The sequence below is a fragment of the Zeus faber genome, assembly GCF_960531495.2.
Source record: "Zeus faber genome assembly, chromosome: 1".
NCBI classification, from domain to species: Eukaryota; Metazoa; Chordata; class Actinopteri; order Zeiformes; family Zeidae; genus Zeus; species Zeus faber.
Window position 1 is genome coordinate 42,832,272 of NC_137193.1, and position 11,156 is coordinate 42,843,427.

An 11,156-nucleotide genomic window follows, 5' to 3' on the forward strand; every position below is an offset into this window, starting at 1 on the left:
ATTTCATTGGCTTGCCATATGTCACAGTGGTGGACAGATGCTAACTGGTTAATCTATCCAAAAAGAGAAAGGCCTCTACAGTTGGCAAGAACCACCATGGCTGACACCTCTGGGCCAGATATCCAGTACGATTATCATACTGTAATGCACCATTAATGAATAGTGGCGAGGCAGGGGGTAAAAGAGCTCTGTGAACCAACTCCTCAGGGACTCTTTGCTGCATTGTTCTCTTCCTCCCTCTCCCCCTCTCTCCCTCTCGCCCTGTCTCTTTCCTTCTGTCTCTGTCCTACCTATTGCCTTCCATATGATGTACATCCTGAATTTCACCCCTCTGTTACCGATTTATCTGATAAAGCAAAGTGATCCTTGATCTCGCTATCTGGTTCTCACTGCGATTTCTTCAGTTCGGAGTGGACGGGCAGAGGGAACGGAGGAATAGGAGGAAAATGGAGGGGCGAACGAAGAGGCACCGTCGTAACATTTGCATATATTTAAATGAGCAGGCGACTAATGTGCACACGGCAAACAAAGGCGAGCCAATAGGAGGACTGCATCTCTTCTGCATGCCTGGAAGCAGCGAACACAGCATCCCTCTCGACTCCCTGGGAGAAACACTGAGATGGAGTGTGGGAACCGAGAGGCCCACCACCTCCACTACCCCCTCCCCCCCTGATCCCCCGCCTGAGCAGAAGGAGGCGAGCCACTTGTAGCATACAATGAATTAGCATTTTTCTTGTGTCCATTTTCTCCAGTAATTTCTGCCCCACCACTTCCACCACAGATGGCTAATATGGCAGAGGGATTACCATTTGTGTCAAAGATGATAATGATGGTAGTGTAACCTTCCCCCTACCACTGCCTCTAAAATCCCAGACAGCGCCATTTTCTTTATGGGCCGACTGGTGTTCTGGTTTTGTGGATGTAGAACAGATGTGTATCTGCAGTGCAGAGGATAAACCTTAAACTCAAGAATCCGTCTGCAGTTCCCTGCATGCTGCTTGTCATTAACCATGGTTTGCTTCGAATGACACCAAATAGATAAAAAATAGGTGAGGATTAGGAAAATGATGCTGTCGGGTTAGGTAAAGGATAGCTGTAGGATTAAAAAAACGAAAACTCAGCTCACAAAAACCAAAATCGGAAATAATGCAACGCATTATCTGGAAGCACATGGGTGTAAAAATTATGATTAGGGTGGACAAAAAGTAGTCATTTTGCTTGCAGCATGGCTGAACGTGAACTGACATAGCGAAGCATGGGACAAGATAAAACAAGCAACAAATCACCTCTATAGTAGATACCAACAGGTTAAAAAAAGATACCATAAAATGTGAGCAATAAGTAAATAATGCCAAACAAGATCGACAATCTTCTGAAATGTAAGAAAAATAATGGACCTGTTGTAAAGACAACGGTTCGATCTATAAATATTTTTAAAGATGTATAATAAATATAAAGTGAGTGGAACAGTGTAGCACGGTGCATGTGTGCAGATGTCCGCCCCGTGAAGCGTCATTTCCCAACGCAGATCTCCAGCAGAACGCCACGTCTTCTCTTCTCCCTCACACAAAGCAACGTTTGATCACATTCAGTATTACCATTGAAACGTCATGCGTTGGTGCACAAAGTCTGAGGGCAAAGCGTCAGGCACACCTTCACCAAATGGGGTTTTAGCAATTAGCAGACAATGTGCATTTAATCAACTTCTTGGACCACCCAAATAACATGAACACACATGCTAAACACAGATTTGAATACCATGAATGCAGGAGATCTTTTGAGGGCTTGTTATTCGAAATCCCGCGCTCTGTTGGAGGCATACAGGCCTCTGCTTTAGAGGATGATCTGACATTATAATGCATGTCCAGACCATGCATGTACGTGTGTGTGTGTGTGTGTGTGTGTGTGTGTGTGTGTGTGTGTGTGTGTGTGTGTGTGTGTGTGTGTGTGTGTGTGTGTGTGTGTGTGTGTGTGTTCAAGACAGCCATGCACATCCTGAGTGATCAAGCATACCACACACAGATGTAGCAAGACACATAGTCCTGTTTGCTCTGTGCCAGGAAATTCCCCCAGCTTACCATGGTCTCAGAGAGAGGGAGCAGGAGAAAGAGAGAGAGAGAGAGAGAGAGAGAGAGCGAGAGAGATGAACCGTTATTGTTGTTGGAGCTATTCTAATTGCTTTATTTTTAAGAGCAAAACATGCACATTTAAGACTTTCATCTTGATTCAAATGAGCATAATGTTTATTATCTACAAATCACATGTATGAAGTGCGTGGCTGGAAGCATGGGACACAAAGGTTAATTTTGTGGGGACTTTGCAGAAGCATTCAGGTGTATTGAGAGAGAAGGGGGAACTGAAATGGATAAAGTCTTGCATGATGATTCTATACATATAGACACGTGACCAAGAAAGACTCCCACAAGGTCCTTAGCCTTAAATAATTACACACATACACACACACACACACACACACACACACACACACACACACACACACACACACACACACACACACACACACACACACACACACACACACACACACACACATACACACACACACACGCAAATACATATACACACATGTTTAACATAATACAAAAATATATAGTATTGAAAATGTATAAAAACTATTTATCTACTTAATAGTTAGTAATTAGTTACATAAGCATATTCCCTCTATCTGTTCCATTTTATTCCATTATATTTTTATTGTATTTTATTTTATTCTATATATTTTTATTTTATTCTACAAGTATTCAACTTACTGTATTACGTGTTAGGAGTCAGTTAGTCGGTCCATTAGAAATATTATTTTTTCCAAGGACATATTGTGTGTTATCACCGGGTGCGTTGCATTACATTTCACTGCATACATGTATGAAAGTATGTGTATGTATGTGACGAATAAAAATCAAAATCTTGAAATCTTGAAATCTTGAAATCTTGAAATCTTGAAATTAGTAATAGTAATTTCCTGGCACAAAGTGCACAGTAAATTATTGTTATTATTATAACTGTCACAATAATACTACTACTACTACTACTACTACTACTACTACTACTACTACTAATAATAATAATAATAATAATAATAATAATAATAATAATAATAATAATACTACTACTACTACTACTACTACTACTACTACTACTACTAATAATAATAATAATAATAATAATAATAATAATACTACTACGACTACTACTACTACTACTACTACTACTACTACTACTAATAATAATAATAATAATAATAATACTACTACTACTACGACTACTACTACTACTACTACTACTACTAATAATAATAATAATAATAATAATAATAATAATATTACACATGATCTTTAATTAGAGAATAAAATATTACAATCCTGTGCAGTCTGTCGATAGAATAAAATCAGGGCTCAGTTGTCCTCCACGGCCCGCTGTGAACCAATCAAAATGCTGCTTCTTGGAAGCCACAAGCACTTCCGGGTCAGGTTCCATGTCGGTTCAGCTGTCAGTGTCCATGCGCGTGAAGGAGCAGCGACGACGATTCGACCGCTTGACACAAGATGGTGAGTTACGCTGCGCTGGCTTCGGTCCGTGCGCGTCGGCGTCACACTCCGGTTGTAAGAGCTCGTTGAAAAACCTTGCGCCAAGTTGAATTCGACAAGCTCGAGTTCGAATTCAAGCCACTTGGCTAACGATAGCCCGAGCCTCAGCTCCTGCAGAAGCACCGACAGCTGGAGCGGCTCTTCTAAATTTAGCGCGTCTGCATGTCGCTAACTTTCATTCACCAACTGTGGAAGACACAGAGTTTTGTGAACTGTCCATGTCATCTGTCTTTGTAGCCGTGGGAGTCTGGTGGTTGAGACGCATGCTGCTGGATCCCTGTTGGTGCATTTAAACATGACAGACCGCCACAGTTGCAGTAATAGGAAGGACTGTGATACACTGTGGAAATACACGTGGAAATCCTGGAATGTTATGTCGTTTTTCAGGCATGGAATATGGAAAAGTTGCTCAAAATGTGGGAAACAAAAATTGGAGGAAATACATTATCGCTGAGTTGGAAAAGTTTTATTCAGTGTGCGAAAAAAAACATCTGTTTGGCTGAAATATTGGATACAACTGTTATTTTAATGTAATAGCATATTATAGAATTGGAATTTGCTTCTCTGGGAACCCGCTGTCAGGTTTACGATAAGATAACACTTGATTAATCCCGGGCGAAATTCGGGTGTTACAGCAGCAAAGATAATGCAAGCCAATAAAGGGATTGAATACAATTCGAATTAAATATATGTACGTATCTATGAACAGAAGTTAACACACCCAGTTTATCCTTAGAAGTAGTCCAATCAGCAGCAATTATCATAAAAAAAAAAAGGATTTCTTGGGAACTCTGGTGTGGCCTGCAACCGCTGCAGTGTCGAAAAAGCATAACAGTAAACTATCAACATTAGCCTTTGCATAAATCTGTATTTGGGTGTGATTAATTTACCAGGCGCTGATGGGAATTCAGCTGGTGGTCAGCCTGCTGGCCGCCAGCATTATGCAGAGAATGGCTCCTCACTGTTCTTTTGCCCGGTGGCTCATCTGCAATGGCAGGTAAAGTCATCCGTTCCAATAAATAATACTGATTTTGGCTGTGCAAACATTTAATTCGCAAAGAAAATAAAAGTGGTTGTTTAATTCTTCTTCTTTTTTTTTTTCTCCAGTTTGTTCCGGTTTAAGCACCCTTCAGAAGGAGAGTTGTGCGCATTGGCAGGGAAACAAATGCCAAAGCCCAGCAGGAGAGACAGGTGAGTGCTGGGGGAAGGGCCCGATGCTTCATGCATGTGCCAAAGCAGTAGAACTACTGCCTTGAGGAATTCTGTATTTTGTTTAAGTTTCCAAATGGCTATTTTAATAATTGTTCAAAAAATAAAAACTAGTGACATAGTTGGTATTTCTATGACTATTTTAAACCATGATGCTATTTTTTTCTGTTGTATTTGTCAATAAAAGACTCATTAACAAAATGTCTTTCTGTGGTTTCACTGTTCATTTCCTTCTATAGGAGACAAAATGGCGACAATAAACCTCTCACAGTGCCCAAGGATATCGACCTTCACCTGGAGAAAGCTCCCGTGAATGTCCTTGACGCTCTTGGTAAAGACAAACAACTCTGCCTCACACCGCTGTGACTTTGAACAAAGCAGACTAGTGTTCCACCATTCCACCTTATCCATGCCAAGTCCCATAGGATCTTAATTTCAGTTAATAGGTATACCATGTCATATCTTTTTGAGTGCTCCTAACATATTTTCACCTAAACTATTTCCAGTACTGCGCTTCTTCCTGGAGTACCAGTGGCTGATAGACTTTGCTGTCTATGCTTTGGGTATCTTCCTCTTCACTGAATGCTACTACAGTGTGGTGGATGGCAGCAAAGAGGTCAATATTGGAGCCATTTGGTGTGTCCTGACTGTTTTCTTCAGCCTGTATCCTTTACCTGCCGTCATTTTGTGCTGACATACACATCATCTATAAAAATATGTTCCAGTATTGTTAAATTGCTGCTGGAAAGAACCACGGTTATTCAAAATGTATTGTAAGCCCCAGAACTATCTTTAGGCAATGAGGAGATTTTCACTATTCACCTACCAGTGCCATTTCATTATTTATGTGCCACAATAACTGATGTAGGGAAATGGGACCATTGGCAATGTCTACATAATAGAATGTCATGTATAACCACAATTAGGGCAACTAATTCATTACTCCATTGCTGTGCAGAGTCAGCCTCTTTCTTTCAAAGTCTCCTTGTTTAACCTTAACCTCACAACTCTCAGGAGGACCCTGCACACTCTAATGAGCCACTACTTTCGCTCTGATGAGGGCGGTGAGCGCTCAGTGTGCCTTGCCTTTGGCTTCCTGTCTCTGCTGGTGGCCATGTTGGTGCTTGTGGTCCGAGAAGACTATCTGGAGTTTGGCCTCGATGCAGGCTTTGCCAGCCTCTTCGACAACATGGAGGTCTTTGTCAAACAGCAGGGCTACGCCGACTGGTCGTAAGTATCTAAATTGTACCGCTAAGCCACTGTGTGCCAGGTGTCATTTTGTAGCCGGTCAATCTGCTGCAGATCTGCCGCAGAAACATATTTGGTAGAGCTATTAATGACATCCAAATACATCTACTCTCAATTGGTTATGAGGAACTAAAGGAAGGTGGAGTATCCACAATAGGTTATATCTCTGGAATAGAGAGCAGCAGGTTTAGAAAGTTTTCTACTCATGGAAGGCAGATGTGCTTTTTCCATTTTAAAATCCTTCTAATTTGTTCCCAAGCTGTCAGTTACCTCAAATCTAGACTGGAATCTCCCCATTTCACCTTAAGCGAAGTGTTTGTCATGTCCGAGTTATAAACCCATTGCTAAGTTATTATTGTTGATTTGAACGATCTGAGCCATTTATCCCATTCATTCTAAGCAATTGTTGATTTCCCACCCTCCAGTATCCCAGTTACCAGGCTAACATTGAAGCTTGGTTTGGCCGCCTTCTGCGCTTACATCGGTGCTCTCTTGGCTTTCCCTGGACTCCGATTGGCTCAGACTCACCTGGATGCTGTTCAGATGAACTCAGAGCGCCCGCTCATCCAGTAAGAACTGATTCGTTTAGTTTGAAGGGACCTTTGACCTCATCCAACTATAATGTGAGCAAAGAGAACTTCCCTGTTGGTAAATTGCTCCTTATTTCCTGTAGGATTTTGTTGCATTTAAGTTTCCTGTCGCCAGTGCTTATACTGATGCTGTGGATCAAACCCATAGCGAGAGACTTCCTGGCCAATGCACCTATGGGGAAGACCTCAATCACTCTGTGAGTTTGGTGGGATGTTTGTTTATCATTACTTGGCTGCACTACTACGTTTTTCCCCAATTCTTTACTGTAATATCAGCAGTTAACATTTATAGATTACTCGGCAGGGTTTTGGCTGATCTCGATTCTCTCTGTCTCTGTCAGTGTGTCCAGTGAAGCCTTTGACAGCGTGCGTCTGTGGCTGATAGTGGCCATGTGTGCGTTGCGGCTAGCGCTGACCCGCTACCACATGCAGGCCTACCTCAACCTGGCCCAGAAGTGGGTGGAGCAGATGAAGAAGGAAGCGGGTCGCATCGCTGCTATTGACATCCAGCGGAAGGTCAGTCTTGGGCTCAATATTTTATTCTAAATCCTTTTTCCCGATGGGAACATCTTTGAATAGTTTTAACCTAGTTTCTTGTATCCTTCTATATTTACACTTTATATTGTATTATAATGCAGACCTGCCAACCTGCACTCATTTTGTGTACCAACCATGCAATTCTTGGTCAAGGTATGCAGGTACAAAATGCCAGCTGAAGCTATATATATATATATATATATATATATTATTGTAATTTAATTAAGGAAAACAATCACTCAATACAAAACACTACCGTACATTTTTCCAGTATTTAAACAACATCCCTCAGATTGGACCAGATGCTACAACCTTGTGCTTTTGGTTTTGTAACCCCCTCCCTTCCCTCTGCTCTCACTCACTCAACATCCACGAGCCATTTTATCCACCGAGGCATAACGCTGCATTGCTGAGGTAAAATGGGAAGTGGGGGAGTAATAATCAAGCACAAAAATGTGACCATGGTGTTAACATATAAAACGTGAGATGCACCAATCGTCGACCAGTGAATGCATCCATTGGTTAATAGTAACGGAAAAACCTCCAAGTTTTGAAGACGACATAGTCGCATGATCAAGGTTGCATTGATAAAGGTCGTTGGGACGGATACAGGTCAAGATAATAATAATCAAATCTTAAGTGTGTCACATTTACACCATCATCCTATACGACTGGACTGTTTAAACAAGTGTAGAAATTAAAACTTCATGTATTGCCGTTTTGGTAGGTGACCCGTGTGTTCTGCTACCTGACCGTGGTGACACTGCAGTACCTGGTTCCGGTTCTCATCATCCTTTTCTCCACACTGTCCCTCAAAGCACTGGGTAAGTTAAGACCACCCTCTATTAGTGCAGTCGCACCTACATTTCTTAAAAAGATTGGCTTGTAGTTGACATGGTGTACGCTCTCCCTCCAGGTGACTTCTCCTGGGGAGTCGGGGCAGAAGCGACAGCCGGAGTGACCCCGGTGCCCGTCATGCCCACGGTGGCGCCGGTCCTGACCAGTGGGCTTGACGAGGACGAGGACGGGGCTGAGGACATGGAGGAGGACATCCAGGCCACCGTGGCCAGGCTGTCGGAGGCCATCGCCGCTCTGCGCTCCGTCCTCACTCCTTTGTTTTTCCGAGGCTTCTTCGCCTTCGTCACCTGGTGGGTCGCAGCCTGCCAGGTCATCAGCTCTCTGTTCGGCATCTACTTCCACCAGTACCTGATGCAGAACTGAGCAGCAGCTCAGGCAAAATGCCACAGACTCTTCCATTGTAGTTGCAGTACTACAGTATTACTGCAGGGGGACATTTTGATTGGCAACACACAGAATTCAGAGTGAATGGATCTCTGCCTTTCTGATACTTGCAGTTGTAGAAGTTGATACAAAGGTGCCAGAATTGATCTTTTATTTTTTTCCTGATAGAGATGTGCTTTGTCTAGCTATGAACCTTCTTGTTGCCCAGCATTCTTGGCCTGTTAGTAAAAGTGTTATTCCTGCTTTTTATGGAATCAGTGATGAGGATGTACACACAGTACAGAGGCCAAGAACACTGGGCAACAAGGAGGTTTGAGCCTAAAAGCTATTGCGGAGCTTTTCGGATAATTTGATTAGATTTCACTTCAGAATTCTTAAGTGCCTGGGAACTCAGGGATTGAAATGATCTCTATTCTCTTAACGTCATTTTAGAATAGAGGCTGATCCATCGTTATTGGATGGATTCCTTGCATTCATGTGCTGTTTTTTTTTTTTTTAAGCACCCAGTCTCATTTTAGTCTTTATTTCCCAAAACAAAAGGTGCAGAGGCATCAAGGGAGTCTTATTTATTTATTTATAATGCCACAAATAGCACATGATATTTTCAAATGTTACAGAAATGGTCTTGCTGTACATTTGTGTGTTCTGTTATTTCAGTGTGATTCGTCATTGTCACCAGATGGTGTAATTGAATGTTCTTAGATCACATTATTCTGTGACGTTCAAATGAAAATGGCGAAACTTCTTACATTAATTTGAAGAGACTTTTTGAATGCATGGCGTGTAATGAGAAGGTTTGTTTATTTTACGTGGCTTAATAAAGCATTTTGTGTTTTCAATCTCTCATCAGTGATACTTATGACTTAGCAAATTCTGTCACTATCACCACTTCATGTGACAAAAGACACATGCACGACAATAGTGTCTCGTTGACGTCCCAGGTCCTGAACTCTGACCAGCAACCTCAGCCAATGACAACTGTTCTGCAGTGACGGCTGATTACAACAAACTCATTGACCGCAAGGGTCTGGGATGAGAGTTCGCTTTTTGGTCACTGACTCACTGGCAGCTGCAATTTTTCTTTCATTTATATCTTTACAGAATGAAGACCAAGCATCTTTGCCACAAGTCGTCTCAGCAGTTAAGGAGCGTGACCTTTTTAAGCGGAGTTGGGTGGGTCTTTGTCTCAAAGTTGACATGATTTATTAGTGGTCGCATTGACTTCCACGTTCAGACAAAACCCAAAGCAAGTGTCCAGGCTGTAGGGTTGGAGGATTCATTAGTGGATATCAATATCTTAACAGGAAGTAAAGAGAGTTCAATCATTACCAGATCTCACAATTAGATAACAATTGGCAAATAGATTTAGTGTGGGTTTTTCTCACGGTGACATGCAATTTCAACAACCATGCACTCCCAGGTCTGTGAAAATCTGTAGAGTATCACATAGAATATCGACACTTAATACACATATTGATACTTAATTCATCCTCTGAGGGAAATTGTGGTGTGACAGCAGCTCACATTAAATTAACAGGTCATAATAAAAATTTAAAAAATTGCCAAAATGTAATAAACCCCAGAAATAGAATACAGTAATTGGCAATATATAGTATAATTAAACAAAAATAATTGCAATATACAACACGATGTACAATGATTGATCAGTGATTGATTGATTAATAGTTAATAGTATACAATGCTATACAATGAACAATAATGATTATTGTGAAATCAAAGGGCCATAGTCAAGGACATTTTCAAAAGCTATTTTTTTCTTGAATGTAATATTTTTTCTTTGTACTATACTTATTTGTGTAGACTTTTTTTTTATTGTATTCGGGCTCAATCAGTTATCGGCCTGACTCACACACACTACCTCAAATTAAACAACCGTGTAAAATAAAATCTGAACATACCGTGTGTATCTATCTACACACAATATCCTCTTATAGCCAGTATCACAGTGCACCTCTGTGAACCATTGACAGGTCTGGGAGATTGTCAGGCCTATGAACAGGAAGGTGACAGGGTTGACATATCTATAAATTCCCATTAATTATATGCCTCTGTGCCGAAGGCCCGAGGCCTCAAGTCCAGGCAGCCATGGTGACTGCTAGTTGCTATAGGGACTGAAGTGTGTGTGTGTGTGTGGAGAAGCCAGACATGCCCTACAGACTCAACTGTGTCCCAGGGGAGCAGACCAGATATGGCCTTCAATGGGACCCTCTTTTCTTTTAGGGAGGGAGATCTGTTGTCAGCAGACCGCATGGGCCACGTCCCCCTTGTCGGCTTCAGCCATTATTCCTCTTTGGTCAGGACCAGAGAACATTCAGGTGTCGTGACCATGAGACTTTCCAGCTGTGGGAACGAGCCTCTTTTGCAGTGAATACATTTTCTTTTTTTAAAACAACATAAAGTTTCCCCGGGCTTTTAAGTGGTTCATATTTGTTCTTCCTGTTCGGTGGTTGCATGCCGAGGGCCCTGAAAGGAGCAGACATGATAATGAGAGTGTCTGTATAGGTGTGTGTGCGCGTGTGTGTGTGTGTCTGTGTGTGTCTGTGTGTGTGTGTGTGTGTGTGTGTGTGTGTGTGTGTGTGTGTGTGTGTGTGTGTGTGTGTGTGTGTGTGTGTGTGTGTGAAAGATGGAACATAAAAAAGCTAAATAACAGGGCAGATGAAAGGCTGAAAGAGACTGGTTTGGTCAGATTGAAGCTACACCAAAG

At 41.9% G+C, this 11,156-nt stretch overlaps 1 protein-coding gene across 1 annotated transcript; it reads left to right on the forward strand.

Moving 5' to 3' along the window:
- The first annotated feature begins 3,492 nt into the window (after window positions 1–3,492).
- tmem161a (transmembrane protein 161A) lies at window positions 3,493–9,270 on the forward strand. The gene is made up of 11 exons (XM_080014302.1): window positions 3,493–3,566; window positions 4,499–4,602; window positions 4,713–4,796; window positions 5,054–5,145; window positions 5,321–5,477; window positions 5,829–6,044; window positions 6,488–6,631; window positions 6,736–6,849; window positions 6,994–7,168; window positions 7,917–8,013; window positions 8,106–9,270. The coding sequence occupies exons 1-11, from the start codon at window positions 3,564–3,566 to the stop codon at window positions 8,408–8,410; spliced, it is 1,491 nt and encodes a 496-aa protein (XP_079870428.1). The 5' UTR covers window positions 3,493–3,563; the 3' UTR covers window positions 8,411–9,270.
- Window positions 9,271–11,156: the final 1,886 nt, after the last annotated feature.